The sequence below is a fragment of the Chelon labrosus genome (assembly GCF_963514085.1).
Source record: "Chelon labrosus genome assembly, chromosome: 9".
Classification (NCBI taxonomy): domain Eukaryota; kingdom Metazoa; phylum Chordata; class Actinopteri; order Mugiliformes; family Mugilidae; genus Chelon; species Chelon labrosus.
In genome coordinates, this window is record NC_140359.1 from 12,854,387 (window position 1) to 12,877,646 (window position 23,260).

General features: G+C 43.6%; 1 protein-coding gene across 1 annotated transcript in view; it reads left to right on the plus strand.

Annotated features, from left to right (window-relative positions):
* arb2a (ARB2 cotranscriptional regulator A) overlaps nucleotides 1-23,260 on the plus strand; it is a 136,358-nt gene that overhangs the window by 55,508 nt on the left and 57,590 nt on the right. Inside the window, exon 8 of the mRNA XM_084552186.1 lies at nucleotides 10,320-10,439. Within this exon, the coding sequence (XP_084408312.1) occupies nucleotides 10,320-10,439 (120 nt within the window). The remainder of the gene's footprint in view (nucleotides 1-10,319; nucleotides 10,440-23,260) is intronic.

Here is a 23,260-nt window from a genome sequence, read left to right on the forward strand (position 1 = left end):
CTCTGGCCCTTCACTCTTGTTGACCGCTGGGATTATTATCTCCCAAACACACACTCTGCAAACACATTGCAACATTCTTATCAAGCTACGCTGACCGTACACCCCCTAATCATACACACACACACACACACACACACACACACACGTATGCACGCGCACATGCACACACACATGGCCCCAGACGTACCTAGCTCAGCCAGTTTACCTCGTGGTTAAACAAAGGGAGTGACCCTTCCCATTTTTATTGTGAAAAATAAATATGGCCAAAGTGATGAAAAATGACAACAACGTCTTGTGTGTAGATATCTTGTGTTTCACTCCTGCCAGCAAATTTGCTCCTAATTTGCTGCTCAAGTGGAGTCCTGCGGTTTTTCTTTTTTCTTTTTTTTTTTTCTCATTGCAATGCTGTCATTCAGTAAGATTTTAAAAATTGAGAGCACAGCGAGGCCGACTTTTTCCCATGGCCACTTTTTACATGAGGCTAACGTCCTCAACGATTATCCGCATCTTACTTTGGTTGAGGGCAGTAGCGTAATGTGTGTGTGTGTGGGTAGGTGTTTGCAAGGGTGTGTGTCTGTGCGTGTGTGTGTGTGTGTGTGTGTGTGTGAAAGACGTCACTCTCTCGTGTCTGACAAGAGTTAGGGCTGCTGTGGGACTAGCGGGCGGTGTGTGAGCTGTCAACGCGGGCTTTTTTTTTTTTTCTCGCCCCCCTGGCAGTACCTTTACACACACTCTAATAAGGGATAATTAGGTGCAGCGCTATCTTACTCCATCTCACATCTTTACATGTGCGCTGGTTTCCTCATCATACGGCCGATGGACTTGATTTGCGGTGTTTGGCATGAAGGTCTTGATAAACGATTCATCATGTCATTTAAAATAATTGTGTCACACAAACCTGCCTGAACTGTCAGCTCTATATTTTTTTTAATTTGAACCTTCTAATGCCTAATTATGAGTTGTGATTGTGACTTCCAGGGACCGTCGTATGTGAGCGTACATACGCATCTGGCTCAGACTGCTGTGATTGGAATAAGATTTCTTTTCTGAAAGAAGATCTCTTCTTTTCTCCATTTGTCTATATCCAAGCATATATATCTACTCTCTTCCTCTTACCTGAGATCCTGTAATGTTAGCAGTGTGAGATAGTAAATACAGTTCCATCCAAGGTTCCCCTTAACCTACAAGGAAGCATGCGATATTATTCATATCCAGATATGCGGCTCTGCTTGCTTTCCCCATGCCTGCATAATGTATGCTGGACAGGGTCATATGCAATGAGACAAGGGCGCTATGGAGCAGTGGTGTGTCTTTTCGAGACTGCTGTGTCTCGGAAATGCTGTGCAGTTACGGCAAGTCTCTGCTTTTCACAACGGAACGAGATGAGAAAGTGAGGGCAGACAACAAAATGAATAAATGAAAAAAATAAAACACCTCAGCCCACCCCAGTGCCATGTCAGGCGCCCCCTTTTTCTCTGGTATTAAACTTGAAGCTACTGTAGCACATTGATAATTGATGTAGCGCTTCGTGCAAGTGTGGTATTCAATGCACGGGCATTTTAAAACATAAAGAGATGAATGAAATAATTGCTTTCTTAATCGAGCAGGCCAATACTAAATTATCCTCATTAAGCAGAAAAATAGGGGTCATGCAGAAGGTGTAGATTTTTCCGAACACACACGTCATCAGATCCTGGGATTGCAAAACTCGGGATGAAGATTAATGTGTGAGCAGCTCGGTTCTGTGTTGGCGCCTCTTGAATTTCGACCTTTGACCCAGAAGCGAGCGGGATGTTAGCGCGTATGACCTCGCCTTTATCGTCCACGCCTCCTCCTCTTTCGCCGCGTTACTCTCCGCCGCTCTGCCCCGGAGTAAGCTGTCACATGCGTACGCACAAACACACACGTAAGCACACATGCAGATGCGTAAAGGCGCGCGTACACGCACGCACACACTGGCAGACAAAAGAGTAAAGGAGGAGAAAGAAAGCACTGATGTTGTGTGTTTGTGTGTGTGTACGTGTGTGTGTCTTTCTCCTTCAGCTCTGTCAGTCGGGGTGGGTGGTGGATCACATCAAACCTCTTTAGCAGGGCTGTTTTTATCTTTTAACAGCACCCACCCAAGACACACACACACTCACCAACCTTTTTATTCACTACACCTCGCACTCTAACTCCCGCTGAGCTGCCGGACCACCTGCACACAGCCATTGAGAAACGCACACAATCAGAATATATGCCTCTAGTCCTCACAAGATCATCAAATTCAACATAACACGAGAAGTACCTTAAGTTTGCAGTAGTCTGTATTTCTGCCTCGTACGAATACATCGTACGTTTTCCAAAGACTGACGTGCACACACAAATACGCAGCAGCCCCCTGATGGAGTTGAGTTGATTAATACGCTTCCTTACACACATTAATAAGCTCTTAACTGCTTTTAGGATTCTTACTTTTTAGCCTCGGGTTCATAGTGTGCAACCTCTCAACCTTATCTAATCCCTCTCCTCTCCGCTCCTCCAGATCACACAGCAATGGGCCATGTTTAGGGGGATGTTGGTAGAGGAGGAAGAAAAATGGAGGGATAGAAAGTCTGATCGGAGGGATGCTGGTGAGGATAGTGAAGGGGAAAGGGGGTGGGCTTGCGGGGAGGGGGGCACTTTCTTAGCACTTAGCCATATAGAAGTTTGGGAGTTCACTTTACTCTGAATTTTAGCAGTAATCCAGTTAGCTATTTTCTGTCAGCCAAGCGGAGGAATGGCAGGAACAAAAGGCACATTCATGGGCTTAAGAAGCTTCCAAAGAGTTCACCCAAGGCTGGCTGGCTGGGATTAGGCCAGCAGGCCCTGGAAAGAAGAAGGGGAAAAAAAGAGCAAAGAGGACAAAAAACAGAGCTTCGCCTTTCTTTAAGTACCACTTATTTTTATAAATGACTGGAATACTTTTCTCTATTTCTTCCTTTGTTTTGTTTTTACATATGTGTTTGTGCCTTCAATATTGTACATTTCTTAAATGTTCTGAGAGAGAGAGAGACAAAGATGGAGAGGCCGTCATTCCAGTAGCATTTTGAGCAGATTGAGGCTTTTTCTTCTCACTATATTCATCTTCAGTGCAACTTCATTAGTGAGAGGTCTATATGACTGAGGCTGTACTGAATGCTTCCATTCATATGTGGAATATGACATCTCTCAGTTCTTCATTTGGCGCAATTATCCCACAGTGGAGGAGAAATGGCTCTTTACTATTTTTGTTTCATGGTTTCATTTCCTTGTGTCAAGCCATTTTCACCCCTCACTTTGGTTGGAGTTGATGTAAGACCCTCTAGGAGGTCTTTTGCTGTTCAGTGGGGTTAGTTTGCATAACATCATTTTAGTTTTTTGTCGTAAGTTCAGATGCAGGGCGCTTCTGAGGATTGTCATCTCCGAATTTCTCGCTAACGGATGTGACAGAGACAGGGATAGGGTATTGCACTCTCCTATACTGATCTGTTTTGGATGCTACTTTGGTGCGTTTCCTGAAGGAAGGAGCATCCATTATTTAGGTCCTGCCTCTCCAAGACCCGTTATTCCCAGCTGCAACTGTCCACAGGGGCCCGGCTGAGATCCTTGTCCTTGTCTGTGTTTAGCAGATCATGTCTGCTTCCCCATGTTCACACTGTACTACAAATTGTCATGGGGATTCGCGTACATGCATTCACATCTACACACGCACACCGAAACTTGATTATAAACATGAAGACACAGACACACAAGCGCACACACAATGACAGTGGTATTCAACATGGCACTACAGTGTTACTCTGTGGGACTGGATTTTTGCTCTTTGTCACCTTCACCCATATGCCCCAATCTGTGGCCCACAAGCAATTATACAGACAGAGTTTATTTGACCTTTGATCTGCAGGTCTTGCCAAGAAGTAAGGCTCAGCATTTCCAAGGACAGGTAGGGACTTGATTAACCTCTGAACTTGGTCACAGGAGAGGTCAGTGGCCAGGGCTAGAGGTCAGCTCACAGGCTTGCTGCAGAGAGCAAACTGGCTCCATGCCATTTTTGTATTTTGGTGTGTGTTTCTGTGTGCGTAGGGTAGCAAAACAGCTTGACCTGCATGTGTATCTGTCTTTATCAGCTTATTTGACTTGTTTAAGACCACATTACAAATGCACTGTTGTGTGGCTTGTTTTAGCTTCGTGTTCATCTCATGTTGAAATTCAGTGTTTAACTCTATTTCACGTATATTTTAAGTGCATTAAAGTAAGTTTTTTGTGTTGTGTGCTTGTTACTTTGTGCAAGCTTTCTTGAGGGTGCTTTATGTGTAGTACGCAACATCTGTGCACGCACATACACCTGTGTGTTTGTGTGTTTCCTCAAGGCAGAACCAGTATAGCCGGTCTCAGATCCCTGCTCCCAATCTTCTAGTCAGGTCAACCATCAAACACATCCATCCTGCCCTCCCTCACACCTCCCCACCCACTGAGCTCTGTCTTCCCCTCGCTACACACAACCCTGTTGTGGATGCAGGCTGCTCCGAATAAAGACACGCACACACGCACGCACGCACACACACACACAGGTATACATGGGCGTACACACACAGCACCTCAGGGTCATCCTGGAACAAACACAGCCTTGTCTGCCTGCCCGCTCTCCTTTGCCTTATGTCAATTAATGACTCGCAGTAATTTCACCTGACAATCCGGGCGGCAGCGCGAGGCTAGCCGAGATGTCACTGCGATGACCTTTCTGGCCCGCAGACGCTCTTTTCTAATAAAGAATCTCACAAACCCACAGCAACTTCCTTTGTACTTTGTTAATGAGTTATTGATTTGAAACAATGCCCTGGCAAATATTGTCAGAGCAGACTGACCCTGCCAAGGTCATGCTATTTTATTGTATACAGTCTGCGCACGCTAATCTGCACGTGGGATGACATGTACGCTGTAGTTGTGCTTCCTCTCTTTCTCTCTCTCTCTCTCTCTTTCTCTGTCACTCACTAACTCTCCTTACACAGTATATCCCCTCATTGCAAAGTCAAATAGCAAACGTACACACTACTCTCTCTCTCTCTATCTCTCTCTCTCTATCTCTCTCTCTCTCTCTCTTTTTCACAGACACGTAGTTTTCCCCTCCTGTTAGTCTTGCACACGTTTTTCACCTCACTCTCCCTTTTTTTCTGTCTCTTTCTCACATCATTATATTCCCAACTCTCCATAGGTACTATACCTGCTAATTACCCACAATGCCACAGTCATTATTTTCCCATCTCTGCTGCTAATTTACTCCATACCTTCCTTTCCCTTACTCTAGCAGACCCATCAGCTCCCAGACAGCTTCCAGCTCGCCTCAGCTCTCTGTCTGCCTTTAAAGAGAGTGCAGAATGAAACAAATACAGCAGGGGAAGGAAAAAAAAAAAAAAAGGGAAAGAGATGGCAAAGGACTGCACGTCCCAGACATTGATTAGAATGAAATTGCAAACAGGTGTCGTAGAGGTCCACTTTTTAATTGTGTGCACAGAGACTTGTACGCAATCATGCACGCACACGTGCACAAACACAAACTCATTCTAATAACCTCTTTGCTAATACCAAACATGTAATTACCTACATTGCTTATTTAATATTTAATCATTAGGCCAAATGAAAACAATCCTGTTCTGAGCTAAGCTGGACATATTAAAGACTATAATGAGTGGGGCTGCAGGTTGGTTTACTCAGTGTGTGGCCTCAGAGCACGAGGGGACTGAGAGACTGAGAGCTCGGTCAGGCAGTCCTTTTTGTGTTTGTGTATGAGAGAAAGTGAGTGAGTGGAAAGGAAGCTCCTGTGTAATTTGAGTAATTTGTTTCTATTTCTTCCTTTCCAGGGAGGAACTCTTGAGTAATGTTGTTGTGTGATGTGTATTTCTATTGCTTTTGGTTCCTGCTTCAGCTCTCATTCTAAAATAGTCACATACTTATTGATATTTTTTTGCAACCTTGGAAAAAGTGTCGCCCAAGCAAAAGAGTCCAAACCCAATAAAGTTGTTTAGGGATCCCGTGACACTGTCCTGACACCCCTGGCTCCCGCTGAAAGGTTTCGGTGTGTAAAAAGTATAATGGCTCTTATCCTCTAGATTCCTTCCGGTCCACACTGATCACCGTCTCCTCACTGGAAATTCCAGCTTCCTCAGACGCTTTCTGAAGTCCTCTGTCTTCTTGGTGACTGAGGAGGAGGAGGAGGAGGAGGAGCAGAAGGGAGGAGCAGGGAGGTCTGCAGTGGTTGTTTGTCAGAGTGTGTTGATGTTGTTAGATTCATTGTTTCCTGTGTTGGTCAGACACTGGGTTTGTGTTGGCTTTGAGGCTGTTATTCTGGCTGCAGCGCACTCCTCTCCTCTGCTCTCCTCTCCCTGCTTTTCATTACTGTGAATAAACACAGGGCAAGTACTGGACTGCACAACTTTTGAAGAAACAACAGAGTGTGCGTGTGTGCGAGTTTCAATTCGTGTGCTTGTACTGGAGATTGTCTGTTGTGTGTGTACTCGGGTGCATGGAGTTAAGTTTTTATACTGTAAGTAATGGATGGAGCTAAATTTAACAAATTCTTGAAACTGGGCGATTTGAAGGCACACATTCAACAAAGGACGAACAGTTGGAACCACTTATGGACTGTAAATGAGGTAGACAGTCATTAACAATGTTGTGTAGCAAGTTATTTAATGTAATTCTCGATACTGTTGAGTTGTATTGTGTTTTACCAACACTTTTCTATTATTTTGACAACCTCGTTTTAGTCATTGGGCCAGACTTAACAACAGAAACACGTTTGTGTTTAATTAAATACAGTTTGACAGCACCAGAAACTGCATCCTCCAGAATGATCATACAGCTGAACTACCACTTTGCTTATGCAGTAGTAACATAATCTGAACTCTGCAAGAGTCATGAAGGGCGATGAAGTGCAGGACTTTTGCATTAGAACAGATTTGTTCTCTCTCGTATACCTAATGAACTGGCAAGTGAGTGTTTGACATGAGGCAGCTTTGGCTCAGGTGGTACTGCTGGTTCGATCCCTGTGCAGTGTCCTCCAAGACACTGAACCTGAAGTTGCTCCCAAAGGCAGGTAAGCCCTTGGCTTGGCAGCTTCTCCCACTGGTGTGTGAGTGTGTATGTAAATGTAAAGTGCTGCTCAAAGGAAGAAAAGCACTCGTGCAGACCATTTACCATTTAGATGTGTGGCATTTTCCCATACCGAGCACTCCAGTCGTGTATATTCGCAAAGTTGCAGTGCATGTACATACACCGATCAGGCATAACATTATGACGGGAGTCAAGTAAATAACATTAACCATCTTGTGACAATACAATGTTCTGCTGGGAAACTTTTGGACCTGGCATTTGTGTGAATGTTACTTTGACATGTACCACCCACCTAGACCAGACCAGGCACCTCGCATCCCATGGCAAAGACCATCCTTGATGGCAGCAGCCATCCCCAGCAGGATGCAGCCTGACACAGACACACACACAAAAACGGTTTAGGAACAACTAAAAAAAAAAACAAAAAAAAAAACATGCAAAACCGCACAAGGTGTTGACCCCTCCCATCAACCCATAGGACTCAAAGGCCCCCACTAACAGCATTCTGTTGCGACAACACAGGACACCCTCAGAAGGACCATGTCCAGTCTCTGATGAGTCAGAACTGTTTTGAAGGCACAAGGGAGACCTGCCCAATATTGGGAAGATGGTCATAATGTTATGCCTGATTAGTGTATGTGTTTGTGTCTGTCTACTTCCACTAGCTACACACAGATATACCATTTAAGATACATACATACTGTATATGTTTGTCTGTTTATGACTGTCTAGCGAGCAGACTTCTATTTTATATTCTCGGAGGGGGCAGTATATTCTGAAACTCATACACAACCAGCACACACCCTGCAATGTCCCTCGACAGTCATGGCTGAAGGATGTTGGCAACAGGTGTGCAGCTGGGATGCTACTCTGACGATGCTGGCAGATGCACACACAATACACACAAAAACACGCGCGCTCTAACAAACAAAGGCACGAAAACAGTGTGGGGAAACTCTGGAAAATAGATAAATAAATAAACGGAGATACTGTGTGAGAGCTGGTGACAGGAATCCAGTCTCGCAGGGTGGCGTGCTCCACTGCAGCGAATTAACCCCAGGAAATAATTGCAGCAATATGCAAATGCTGTTTAGATAATTCACTACACTGCCATGCCAGGTAGTCAGTCACGCTGTTCCCTGCTGGTGAGGATACAAGGAAAGAATGTATGTGTGTGTGTGAGGTTGGGTGATGGAGTCAGGAGCACATCACCAGAACTTGCCATCACACAGACATCAGTTTTTTAGTTTTAGTTTTTTAATTATCAGTAATTATCGATTGTATAGAAAAAAATAAAAACACTCATCTTCACATGGACTAAAAAGTAATCTTTATCTTTTATTTCTCATTGCCATGATTGATTTTGGACTAGTTCATAATGCTGTATGCGCAGTCACACGTACAATAACAAAGCCTGCCTCATGTCTCAATATCTGTCATTGTTACTAAAAGGTGGGTGGAGAAGCGGATAAAACAAGAGGTAGAATTTGAGGAACAGGTGGCACCCGTGCAAGAGAATAGAAGAGAGTGAAAGAGTGAGGAAGGGAGGCAGGTTAATGAAATGGGCTTCGCGGATGAAGGGTGACATGGTGGAGGAGCGGGGAGGGAGACTTCAAAGGACTTTGATGTCACAGCCTTTCAGACAGACAACTCTGCTTCAGCCAGCGTCTGCGCACATGCCGGGTGCCGCGTACGCAAGCCAGCGCACGGCGCCGATGGCAGAAGGGCAGGGCAGAGGGAAGTTGCATGCTCTTGCATCACGCCCAGTGAATGGAGGTCGGTGCTGACACTACAACCCCCTCATGCTAATCTAGCACAAACACTCTGACAGGTTAATTTACCTCTAGACAAACACCGCAACAAAAACACACATCAGCACATCATCAAATGGTACAAGCGCACGCAGACGCGTACACACTGATGCATGCAAGTAGAAAACATCTCAAATCAAATCGGGCTGGCTCACTTTCTTCTAAAAGTAAAGTTTAAACCATTTTTCCTGTTTTCTACATGCGTGTTATGTGCGTTGTCCTTAATTACCACCTTCAAGAGAGCAAATGTTAAAGTAATTATCTTTCTGTGATGATATGCTGTCTTCATAATATCCTAGCACATTCATGGAAACACCTCCCCTGTCCTTTACCTTATATTGCTAATTATTTGTTTTGCGTCGCGTTGAATAGTTTGACACTCAATTAACAGATGAGCTTCCATTCTTCTATGGGCTATGTGTTTATTTTCAGATATTACTTTTACATGTATATCTATGCTAATTAAAAAGAAATGTGTGTGCCTGTGTGTGCCTGTGTGCGTGCAGAAATTGTTTGCGCCCAGTATGGCTACTGTATGGTGTGCTGCTGCAGTGTAGGATACAGGTGTTTCTGGTCAGCGAGGCTCCGCGTGTAGTGTAGCCTCTTGTGGGAATGTATTGTTGATTTCTATTGTGAACCAGACAGTTTGATAGGAAATCAAAGTGTGAAATCAATGTCACAAGTTCATTAACGGTTGCCCTTTTCTCGCCTGTACTTTTACCATTGTTCTTTCCAGCGTTGGATAAGCACTTACAACTCGGGTTAATTAAACGTGTCTTCTAGTTGCGAGTTGCTGCACACGCGTGTGTACGGCTCTATACATGCAGATGAGCGAGAGAAAGGGAACATATGAATGTGTGCTCATTTGTAATTGTGTGCATGCATGCTCCGCTATATGCCTGAGTGTGTCTTTTCTATGTGCTTGTGTACGTCTCTTGTTTTTTTCCTTTGACCTTCCCCTATTGTCTTCCCATTATGCCTCTACTGGTGTTTAGATGGGCCATTGATTCAGCAGCAGGGTACAAATTAAGATTTAAATGTTACGTCATCCTGCCTATTGAGTTTTACATTTAGGGCATTTGCAATATGCAAGACTTATTGATCTGCTGAAGTGTGGCTCTTTGTAGAAATCACCTCAGGCTACCGGTGTTTTTTTTTTTTTTTTTCTTCTTCTATTTTTCTCTTTTTGGTTGGCTCTAGGGTGCAGGTTTTGATGCTGTAGCATTAAAGCATCAATAGAGTTTAATGACTCTATTGATGCTTCATTCTCATTGGCCGGACACATCTTCAGTGTTTTGCAGTTTCACAGCTGAATCCGTTGGCAACCTTCAAGCGCATGCAATTTCTTTGAGTCTTTGTTATGGATATGACATTAGAGTAAATTTTTTTGTGTTGCAGGAAAACGGCTCCTCCGAGGAACACGTGCTGTACGTGTGGGACCACTTTGTGTCCAAAGCCGCAGCCAAGAATGTCTTCATCGTGGCCCACAGCTATGGAGGACTGTCTTTCGTTGAGCTGGTGAGTGGTTTTGTTTTCCGCTTTTTCTTCCTACCTCCCACCGACGTAAAGACAATCGGAGACAGTCGGAGACAATACACTCCTGTCAGCATGATCACTCCCGTACATGATCATGTTAAAAAACCTACATGTGCACACAAACATATAATGTGTAAAAAAAAAAATAAGCACAAACACGCATAAATACAAACAGTAAGGACACTGACCACCTTAGGAGTACAGGCACCAGAGTGATGGTGCGTGAAACATGGTGGAATGATTAAAAATACAATGCGTTCTGTTTTTGTGTTTTTTTGACAAAGTGCTGCCTCTGTAAACAATCTAGTTCATCCTTGTCCTTGGGCACTATCCGCCTCCTCTGCACATCAAGAACAGGAGGAAAAGAGGGGGGAAAAGGAAGGGCTGGATGAAGAAATGTTGGAATGGCAGTGCAACAAGAGCGTTGCCGTTAAACCAGATCTGCTGCAGAGCATGCAGATCCCTCAGCCCTAAGAGAGACAGTGGATAGGTCGAAAGATGGTGGGAGGAAAGTGGATTTGACAGAATTAATGGTGCACAGGGGAGGGTGGAGATAAAACTTTGGCCAGCTTCTTGGCTTTATAACCCTACCCTTCAGCTAAATGGGCCTACAGTGTGTCTTTTGCGGGTTATATGAAGGCCTCGGAGGTTAATGCTTTATTTTCTAGTCTTTGGTTTACTGTGATGTCTGGTGGGATTCCGCCTCACATATTGATCACCAACATGTCTTCAGCTTTAATGAGAAAGAGAGAAGTCATGATATTTGGTAAGGATGTTTATGTTGTACCCTGCTAGCTTACTACTTGGTGCTTGAGTGCTCCAGTCTAATGTATACTGTATATTACTAATGTACTGTGTAGAAAACAATGCTAAGTTGCTGTAGTGTTAAGTTAATGAGGTGTTAAAATGCCGCTTTGGCTTTGTGGTCTTTTGTATCTCTGAATTTAATACATTTGAAATACACCAATCAGGCATAACATTATGACCACCTTCCTAATATTGTGTAGGTCTTCCTTGTGCTTTCAAAGCAGTTGTGACTCATCAGAGAATGGACATGGGCCTTCTGAGGGTGTCCTGTGGTGTCTGGCAAAAGAATGCTGTTAGTGGGGGCCTTTGAGTAGTGTAGTTTGAGGGGAGGGGCCTCTGTGGATCAGGCGTGTTCCAGTGCATCCCACAGATACTTGATCAGTTGGGGATCTAGGGAATTTGGAGGCCAGGTGTTAGTTGAGCACTCATGTAGTACTCAGTAAACAATTCAAGTTATGGGACTGTGATGATTACAGATTATATAAAGCAAAACTAATATATACTTTTGGTTTTTGAAAATTCCAGCATCATCTACATGTAGCTGTGGCTCTGTGCCTCATCATTGACATGTTACTGCACTGTGTTAAGCTCGGCTAACTAACAAATCGTGCTATTGTGTGTTTGCGAGCTTCTCTGTGATCTGAGAGCGGAGATACATCGCTAGGGTTTACTTCTAGACTCGCTTCATCCCATATTGTTTAGCATGTATCTCTCCTCTCCTCTTAGGAAGGGGAGGAGGAAGAGGAGGCGCCACACTGACGACACGGCTAGTGGAGGATTAAAGGTGGGCACTTGTCCCACTGGTGTTTTCAGGGATGTTTTTTTTTTTCTTTTTCATTCACCTACTCTTTTTTTTGTTTAGTATTTTGTAATTTTAATTTGGCTGCTAAATATTCATGGAGTGTTTTGTCCGTGACAGCTCCAAAATCTCCTGGGCTTTCTCACTGTGTGACGAAGACTAGCTATTCTCTCTATTTGTATCTTTCTCTCTCTCGGTTTCCTTCAGTCAAGACTATCTCACACTTTGGATAAAGACCTCAATCAGGTTCTAACGGCTTCCTCTTATGTGATGTCCTTGTCATGTGACAACCCTCTTACAGACACTTATATACAGTATGTGCATATATAAATACGTAACATTTACCAGACGCGGTATGGAAGAAATAACATCAAAAGTGAGACTTGAAAGATCCGTGTATTCGCTTTTGGTGACGGGGAGTTTGAGTGCGTCCTTGTCGGGTTTCCCTTGAGGCCACCTCGGCTTCTGTTTTCTATCAGTGTCGCAACACATTCACCTCTTCCAGCCTAGCGATAACACAGACACGTATACGCATTTATTCTTTTAATTGGCTAGCCTCAATCCAATCACCCGCCTCTATCTATCAGCGTCTTTGTGTAAGAACAGGAGTATGTAGACGTGTCCAAGTCAGTTGTGCCAAATTTGAAGAAAGTTTTGTTGTTTTTGTTGCTCTGCAGACTTTGCATTGCTTGTACATAATGTTCTACTCCTGGCTGTCTTCATCCGGATGTGCACAAACTTTTCCCCTACATACAGACAAACACTTTACAAGAAGTACATAAATATACACATGAGATTTAAGGCAGCCACTATGCATTTCTTTCTTGTTATTACTGTGTTTTTTTTTTCTCTCATGCACTCACTCGTCCACATACATCTACACACACATACCGTATATACATATGCACGCAGTCTACTTAATTGAGGAGAAAGTGGTCCGGCAGGATGAAATAGGAGGTGTGTGTGTGTGTGTGTGTGCGCATGAACTGCAGAGTGGAGCCTTGCGGGATGAACCATTTGACACATGAGAAGACCCAGAGAAAACAAGCTGTCTGCGGGTTAATTACTACTCCCCTTTGCAGTTAATAAATACATTTCTGATCAAGCACATCAAAAAGGTCCACCATTAATTTCTCCTGCTCGCTCCCCTCGCTGCGGAGCATGTTAGCCCCTGTTTAGAGCGCTCAAGTGTTTCAATGCAATTTGATTCTTTTAAAACACTTCACAGTGTGTACTGACTAATTATAGATACATCCAAGAGTAACTAACTGCCTTTGAATGGGAACTGCAAGAGGCTGGCGCTGCAGGGGAAGGCTGCTCTCTCTCTCCACTTCTCCCCCACCTTTTCTCCCCTTTTCCGTTCCTAAAAGATCCCAGAATCCATCTATCTCTGTTCACTGTTCTTCTTCTCTCCATCTTTCTCTTAGTGTCTCCAGTCTCCTCTGACATCTGCTTTCATGCTCGGCTTGCCTGTTCCTTCCTGCCCCTTCTTCTTGTCTTTCTCTCAGCTATATGATTTTAAAGAAACAGGGATCATGCTCCCTCAATGGTACTACTTTGTTTTTAACCCAGTACTCCTACAGTCTCTTCAAGGCATAAGGAGTTTCAGCCCAGATGTGAACTATTGTCCCCCCACTGTCTGCATCTCATGCACAGAACATAAACACTGAATGACCATGGTGGTTTAGGGTCTAGGTTTAGGTTCACGTTATCCTTCCTTCACTTAAGGACAATATTTTATCTTAAAACCAGAGAGGGCGGAAGGGACCGAGGGCCCATCCATCTCTCTCCCTCCACAGAGCTTGTGTTTTAATCTTTCTTCATTGCCAGCAGTTAGAGGGGTGGACATGTAAGTGTAAGCGGCGGTGGTTGTGTTGAGGAAGGGTTGTCTAACCCGCGCTAACCTTCCCGCTCACAGAGTGAAAAAGGAGCACTCTTATTGGATAGGATAGGGCAACATTATATAAGGTCTTATGTAAGAATGCATCTGTCTCCCAGTACACAAATGTGTGGGTGCCAACCAGACAAACAGCCCGCCGCCACAACAGCCCCTCAAAAACGCAGCTACAGATTTAAGTGCCCTCTGTAACCACGCCGCATGCATATAATACATGCATGGAGGATATCTCTGTGTGCACTTTCTGCATGGTGCCATCTGTTTCAGTGTACAAAGAATACACATAGTCTTCTCCACATCCTTGGTTTTGTGTATGTGTGTAGATGTCAGATGCTTGAGGTGAGACTTGCAGAGGTGGATGTCCATATCTATATAATTGGGCAAATTATTTGGTCATAATCAGATTCACAAGTTGAAATTCAAGTAAGGAAAATAATTGTTTTACTTTCTGTTTCACTCTAAGATTTCTCCTCCGTCTTATGTCCTGTCTCCAGTCCTCATTTTCTTTGTCCTCCTAATTCCCCCTCTCCCACTTGTGGCGACCCTCAGGGCAGTTTTGATGCCAACTATGCCCTCTGTGCAGGACTTTGGCTCTGGCAGTGGTCTGTACCGCTCCATGACTGGCATGGTAACATCCCAGTAAACACGTGGTCGCGGTGAAAACAATTCCAGCTTCGGGTTGTCACCTCTACAGCATGTCTCTGTTTAATACGTGAATCTATATACAGTCGAGTACAAGTTGTCAGAGCACAAGTGAAGATACTACTTTTAATACAACATTTAATTACAAATGACATTATTAGCTAATCGATTCAAATGAAAAGTTGAATTTCCGATGCAAAGGAAATTCAGGATATGCTCGTTTTCATTGATTGTAGCAGGACTTGCTTTTATGCCTTACGTGATATTCCAGGTTCTAAATAGCATTCTATGGTGTCAGAAATGTTTGGCATACTTAGCTTTCAGGCACATCCACAAATGGTCTACAGGGTTTCAGGTCAGGCAATTGAGGAGAAAAGTTTATCACAGTTAGCACTCCTTCGTCTTTTGTGGTTTTCAAGTCGGTTTTCAAAGCTTTTTGGTGTGTTCGGACTCATCATCCTGCTGCAGTATGAAAGCTCCTCTATAAACGTGCAAACCAGAAGGTGTAGCATGTCTTCGAAGAATGGAGTGCTTCTTCTCAGGGTGGAGAGGATTTGGTGCAGAATCAGTTTGCTGTCCAACTCAAGAGTAGGTCATTCACTGTGAAATGCTGGTATATTTTAGCCCACACCGAGCCTTTGGCATGTTTTCACCCCAAGAGGGGTCGTTTAGAGATTATACCAGTCCTGCTAGACACTACCAGACAGCATTCTTTTGACAAGACCTTTGCTGACTGTAGTGTTTCATTATTTATTTCGCAAGTATTGTATCTGTGATGAAGTTGCCACTGTCAGTAAACAAAAGTTTATGTATTGATATCTTTGATGGTGGTGTCACTTTTGGTCTGCCTTTGATACAGCTGATCAAGTGTTTTCAAGATACATGCGCTACAACCCTACACTTTAGCAAAAGCCTCTCTTCTCTTAGAGTAACGGTTTGACTTCTGACACTTTCACTTAGTTCTGATGCCAAGTTTATTACAATTATGATGCTATTTGGTAAGATGCTGGCAGCTTGAAGCACAAACATACTTATAATGGGTGAAAATAGCTAGAATTCAATTTACTTGGAACAAGCCGCAGAACATATCCAGTTCACCTAAAGTCAACTGAACTAAGGCTCTGGAAAGGATACTACAAAGACAAAATTCGATTGCTGACCTAGAGGCTGTGCAGAAGCTGCTTCTTCATTTTACCTCTGATAAGTTCCAGGTTTATTTGTTGTTTTTATTGGGTCTGATCCTCACTTAAGCCGCTTCCTGTATTTACATATGGTGCACACTGTATGTTAATACAGTATTTAATTTCAACTTTAGATGTTAAAGGGATAATCTGCTATTATGTGAAATGTGTCCATTTGAGTCCTTTTATTCATTATTCATATTATTTGCTCAAAGCGGTTTACCAAAGTTGACTGTTTGCCAAAGTGACTGCATGCAACCTCTTGGACTTTTCTACATTTTCTTAACTCATAACAAATCTCGAGTGATTGTGGATAGATCAGTGTCTAGATTATAACAAACACAACCTGGTACACATGTAGGATATTTTCTGTATAAGACATACATGAAGTTGTTGGGAGTTTTCTCTGCGGGCGTTCGTTTCACCCTGCTTCCTGGGTTTCTGCTTTCCCCTCGCAGATTTATAATTGATTTTTTTTTCTTTTCACAGTATCTAAATCCCAGTCAGACAATAAATAAGCATATCCCTTCAAAGTGGTGCAGTATTCCTTTAAATCGTGTCAAACTAAGTTCCACATTTCTATTTATCAGAAATACTCTTTAAGGACCAGAGCAACCTTCACCTGAGTTCATCACCACACAAGCAAAAATCACTTAAATTTGTTGACAAAACCTGCGCTATGAAGTCGTCCATACGAAGGCTTTGAAAATCCCCTCATCTAATGCTGTATGCACGTCTCGTCCGCCTTCGAAACTCTGACTGCTAGCCTGTCTATTGCTTCTGGAGGGTATGAAGAGAAGGTTTGTTTTTATCTCAAGGTTCTCCATAGCTGGCGGGCTTGCAGGCAGTGCAGTTGTAGTGCAGTTTCCTGCGTGTATGTCTGTGCGTATGTCTGTCTGTGTGCACACATATTTGTGGGTCTGTGTTTGTGTGTGTGTGTGTGTTTAGGTGCGCGCACGTACGTATATGCACAGAATTGTGTGTGTCAGCCCTAGCCTGAAGAAGCCTGTATCGTCCTGAGCAGAACAGCTTGGTGGAGAGCAGCTATCAGAGCCACGTTAGGGGAGGAGAGGAGAGGGTGAGAGGCGATGATAAATGGCTGGGGCACACTAGCAGAAATTAGTGGAGCCGTATGCAAAGCTGTGGCGTTTTGTTTGATGTGAAACAAAAGGACCACCATGACAAAAGTGCCTGCCAGCCTGCACAGCAGGACAGCAGCCCTCAGGACATACACCATCACCACTGACAAAGTGTGTACGTGTATTTGCACGTGTTTTGGTACGCGCCTGCGTCTGCATGTATATGGAGTGTATGCCTATCATGCATGGTGCTGTTTTGTAGTCCTGTCTATATTATGTACATTATCTCTCTCTGTGTTTTTGTGCTCTGCTTATAATGACAGACATTGCCTGGCCCTTTGTATGCCATGAAAAGACACGGTTTCTTCCGTGGTACAGCTACAGCATATTTGCTCTATTAAGCGCCTGAAATATAGCCGTCTAATTTCTTTGTGAATGAATAGGATCTTAGAGAGTGGCTCTCCTCTTAACATAAGGATGTAAATTGAACTGTTTAAATGTCACGGCTAGCAAGCTGATTTGATTTGAATTGATTTGCTTGTTTCTGGAAAAAAAAAAAAGACCTCCCTTGCCAAACCTTAGCTGCGCTGGCTGCCACCGATAGACCAAGGTCTTTCTTTCCACCTCAACAACACATTGTAGGGTTCCTGAATTCTTCTATCTGCTGTGATTATGTACAAATGGCCTTCATTTGCCATCCATTTCAAAGCTGTAGTGCTGCATTGTGACTAGAGGCAGATGACGCAGACCAAATTACAGCGGGTTTTCTGCCTGAAAAGGATACTCGCACAATGGGCTTTGTGAAGTATTCCCTTCAATACGTCGCCATTATTCTCACCTTTGTTGGTGTTTCTCTCTATGTTTCTGGAGCATCTTTGGTTTCTAGATTGCATTTGTGGTGTCAGAGAAGAGTTGGGGGGGCTGAAAATACTTTACTCACCTCTTGTCTCTCTTGTGCTATTCCTTCAATATCTAGGGAAATTGATTTTGTGGGAGATTTTTGTCGGCCGCATGTTTTGATTGCCTTCATTATTAATTCAGTCTTGTCTTATTGTTGTAGTTGCAAGACAATCAAGATGTCAGAACATAAACACCGTCTATTGATCCTTTTGGTTTATTTGTATTTATTTATTTCTTTTTTACATCAGCCTCTGTTACATGTACTGCGTTCCTCGTCTTAGTCGGATTGTTTCATAATTGAAGGGAAGTGGCCTCAGTAAAATGCAGTACAAAATTGCTTCAGCTGGCAACAATCCGACTTGCTGTGCCAGAATACAGAGTGGATGCCATTTATCTGTTGTGGTATCCTCCTTCATCATGTGTCTTGTTTGCTGCTAGCATCTGCCGGTCCTCTGATTTTCTTTTTCTCGTCACTCCGTTTCTCATGTGTCACTAACAAGAAGCGGCTAACTAGCTAGCTTATTTGTCAGGGGAGTAACGAGTCGAACGTACTCCCCCCGAAAAACCAGCCAGCTCAAAACTCCATCGGCATTATTGTGATCAGTTGTCTTTTTTCTTTTTTGTAACTTTCTGTACTTAGTCAACACGGATTCTTTTAGAGTACTGTCAAGAAAAGCTCTGAGAAAGTGATGTGTTCAGGGTTTTAACGGCTGTTTCCCTGAACTTTGTTTCAGAAGTACTGCGAGTTTAGCTACTGTAGACAGACACCTGTACATGTCTCAGTACACAGCTTTATCGTTTTCTAACTTCTGGTTAAAACTTCCCTAACTCCGTAGTTATAAAGGTTATCTGAGACACAGCCGACGACCAAGGGCAATTCAACACAACACTTTTATTTTTGCAGACTTTTTCAAATCTCGGGGATAGATGTGTCTTGTTTTGATCAACTTCTCCTATAGTGCACTCGGCAGCCCAGAGGCAGACAGGGCGCTGTTGTTCTCACCGCGAGCCATGGCGCGGTAACAGTCGATACACCTCAGGACTTCAATTCCTACATTTCATTGTGTGTTCAAGAATCCCTCTTTCCCTTTTTGTTTGTCTCTCTTCACGATGTCTCTTTCGCCCTCTCTTTTTAACTTTTATTAATGCTTTGAGCACGGCTCTCAGCAGTTCCGCAACTTCCTGTCCGTCGTCTTCTTATAGACGTTCTGCTTACAGACAGGAAAGTTATCAGTCTCCCCATCGCCTCAGTTACCGTGTACATAATGAAGACGCTGCTTATAATTGGTTTGTGATAGCCTTTGATTGATACCAATTTCAGACCTCGGTATATGAGGGCATTACTAAATGTCAGCCATTCATTTCCAATGGTTTGTCTTATCTAGTCCTTGGTCTGACCATCCGTGGTTCTAAATGGCCGTGCAAGCTTTCACCAGGTCGTCACGGTTACCCACTCCTCTCCTTCGTTTTTCATAACACAAAGACGTCGCCATGGTGATGTAATTGAAAATCATTACATTTCAAACAAGTATTGTTGAGGTGACTATTCATAAGTCTCCTCTCACCTTTATGTCTTCCTGTTTTTTTTTTTTCCCTCCCTTGTGAAAGGGAAGTGCAAAATCCATCTGTCCTCAGCGCATCATTGTGCAAAGGCTCTTTTTAATTTCTCTTGTGCTGCCCCGCCCTCCCCATACCCCGCCTCTTCAACACAGGGTCTTATTCACCACTTTATGATATAAGACGCCGAGCTAGTTGAAGTTCATTTGAGTTCAGTGAAATCTTGGGGGATTCATCATTACATATTTACTGGCTGAGGCTGATCTTGCTGTAAGGTTCTACCCTGGTCCCATTGATCTAGTGCGCATGTTCACTCCCGAGGTTACAGGACGTGCTTCCATTTGCATAAGGCCCTGGGCAAGGTTCTTTCCACCATTGATTGGCCTGTCCATGAGCGCCCCGTGCCTTCTCACATTGATCACTTTGTTTTTTCCCGGAGACAGTGCTACTCAGAGTTCAGCTGCAGCTCTGGCATATCAGACCTGCCGGAGGAAGAGAGAGAGAGGGAGAGAGAGGCTGACAGAGACAGAAAGGAGAGGAAAAAGAAAGAGAGGGGCAAGTAGGAGTCATAACAGATAGAAGGCAAACTTTGGAGCCGGTATCTTACTAATTTTGCATATTTCTGAAAACCAAGAACGTAGACCCCAATTCCCCCCTTCCACCCCTGTGTCATCCCTCCTTCAGCTCGATAAATAATCAGATTTACAATAAAACATATACAACACACGGCACACGCACAGACAGACATTACCGTTTCCACACATGCCTGAATTATTGCTACATTCAAACAGCCCTCCTCTCTTCCTGTTTATCCTCAACTTCTGCTTCAACCCTGGTCTGCTTGTATCAGTGTGCTATAGAGAAAGCTGTCCTCTGTGCAGCCTTTTACTCGAGTTTTTTTTTTCTTTCCAGTTTCCACTCTCTTACCGACACCGTCTGCCTCGTAGATGCTTGGACAGTCTTCCCCTGTTCTCTGTTCACTTGGTCTGATAAGATGTTGCCTTGATTTCCCTGCTCTCCACCATCTTTTATTATTTTTTAATGCTATTTTAACATTAGAATTAATCGGTTGTTGTCTGGCATTGTACGGGCTGTTAATAGTTTTTGCATATTCTTTCATTCGTTCGTTCGTTCTCGAAGCAGATGTAATCATCCAATCCTGTTTTTGAGCATTGCATACATATTTTGATTTGTGCATATGTGCTATTGTGTGTTTTATCCGCTATGGCGTCAGTGGCGACGCAAGGATCAGACTCCCATAATGCACCTCTTCTCTTTGTTCTGCTTTGTGAAAGCAGTGTGCGGCTTTGTCTGCCTTCCTCGTTCCTCTCGGCTCGTTGCTTCAGCGGCAAGGTCTCGCTCTCTTCCCTCTCCTCTACTTCAGACCTCTCCCGTTCGTTCCCTCTTTAATACTCGCCGGGCACTGCTGTCCACTTTTTTCGTCCTTCAGCGTCATTTTTGTCTCTTACCATCCTTTTTAATTCGCAGACATACTCGCTGTCACTTACCCATTATTCCTTTGCCCCTGAAAATTTCAAACCACTCCCTCCTAACACTCTTGTTTTTGTGACACACACACGGTCCTCTCAGCTTCTTTGGTCATCCTCCTACTATCTGCGCTTTTACCACTCATCTGTAAACATACCTCTTCTCATTTTCTTCTTTTTAATCTCATGCCCTGGTGAATATAGTCTGCGGTTGTCCTCCTTTGCTCCGGGTTCAGTCACTTTCTTTTTCCCTTCCCTCTCTTAACCTCCGCCTCGCATCGGACTTGCTGCTTCAGTCCTTGCCAACGAATCCTTCACTTGAGGCTGACCTCCCTACTCTCTCCTTCACACCATTTTTTGTCTTTTTCAAAAAAACACTTCAGCCCAAATCCACCCATTTTTCCAAATGATTCATCCATGTCGCACTTCTTATTTCCAGTATTAAGAATCTCTGAAGTGCCATTTAACTTTGCCATTAAGCTGAAATTGTGATGTCACCTTTGTCACTCAACATCAGCTAAAATGTCAAATAAACAATCTGCAAAAGACTTATTACATCACGAAAAGGCGAGTTTAAAAAGTTTACCCAACTCCTTTTTTCCAAATAGATTTTTTCTTTTTCCCATTTGTCCTTTCCTTCCAGCTTGCCTTGCGTTGCATTGTCTCACATTCACTGTTCCCACTGTGGTATTTCCATGCATTCACCTGCTGTGTCTGGGTGTGTCGGCTGCTTACGACCCAGGTCACCTTCACCAGAGAGGGAATACAAGCGCTTGACATGAGGTCTGAATGTGGCGAAGATGACATGTTGACAGCTCAAATGAATCACTTGTCACATGTCATTTTTTCCCCCTCCTCCCTTGTTAATTCCTCCGTAAGAATGCATACAATATGTACGGCGCTGCAGATTGTCACGCAAACATCACTCGGATTCAACACGTTTGCCTTTCTTTCTTTTTTATTATTATTATTATTATTATTATTATTATTTCTCTGCCCTGACGACTGGTGAATGGTCTCGTTCTGTGGCGAATGTAGGAGGAAGAATAAGCCTTAGAAGTGAAAGGAGAGAAAGTGTTTTTGAAAGGCACAGCTCGGCGGATCCTGGTGCAAATGTCAGTGAACTCGGTGACTCTAGGGTTGAAGTTTAAACCCTTTCTCTCTCTCTCTGCCGCTTCTGTGTCTCTTGTCGCTCTTTCAAACTCTGAATCCTCATCCGTGCAGGCCTCTGTCGCTCTCGCTGTCTTTCAGTGCTTTTAAAGTTCACTGAATGCCGTGTTGGTGTTCTGTGGTGTTTTTTTCCTTGCCTGCTCTAAACCCTCAATACCAGGGTCAGAGCATTTTTTTTATTTTTTATTTTTTTACACTTGTAACGATTTTTTTTTCTGTCACTGCAGATGGTGTGGTTTATTGTCTCCGCATATCCACAGTGTCTGTAAAGAAAACACATAATGATGAGATTGATGACAAACGGAAAGCAGGCAATTGCGTAGTCTTTCAGTAAGTTCGTATTTTTCCGCTCTTTAAGCTCGGTGAACGCCATACTGGCTATTCAGCTGATATATTCCCTCTTCTATAGCCTCCGATGTGTATGGGAAGCCTAGTTTGAATCCTTTATGGCAGTTTTTTTTTTTCCAGGCGTGTGTTTTAGTTATGTACCTGCAGTAAAACATATTTAATTTTTTAAGCCTGGAAAGCTGACAGTGAAAAGAGATGAACTGTTTTATGTGCCATTTTAAGGCTTTATGTGCTGTGAAATACGACGGGGTTATGAAAGACCAAAGGAAGGTAGAGAGAGGAAGGGAGAAGGAGAGCGAGTGAGAGACTCCTGGTGTGGAGCAGCCTTTGATGTCTTAGCCGGCTCAGAGCTTGAATGTGGAACTCACTGAAGGGTAGGCCTTGTTTCATGGTGGGAATATGAAGCTGGGTGCGCTGTCTGATTGAAAACAAACAAACAAAACACGCGTGCAGATTTTTTTTTTTCTTTTTTCTTTTTTTTTTTTTTAACACAGGAGAAATGTTTTTATCTTCAAGCATGAGTGTGCATTTTATTCCAAAAGGCTCGTTTGTTGTCCCGGTAATCTAGGTTTTATTTTCTCCCCTGTCCTGTCGGTCATTAGTTTGGGGTTCATGTTCAGATCAGTTACCAGGCCACATTGGGGGGCTCCGTAATTCACAGTGTGTGTCCCCCAGTCTCATATATATTCTGCTTTCCTATTAGATGGCTTCACACTCAACGATTTCCTTTGGACTCTTCTGACATTGGCTTTCATGCATGGCCTGCCTGCCTCTCTCTCCCTCTCTCTCCCCGTTTCTTTCTCCCCTTCTCACTGTCTTGCTCTCGCGGCCTTGAACATTAAAAAAATACCTCGGTGGTGTCAGACAACTTTTAACCCCACGACCACCAACCAACTAGCATATACATTCCCATCCCCCCACGCTCGCTTGTTAACT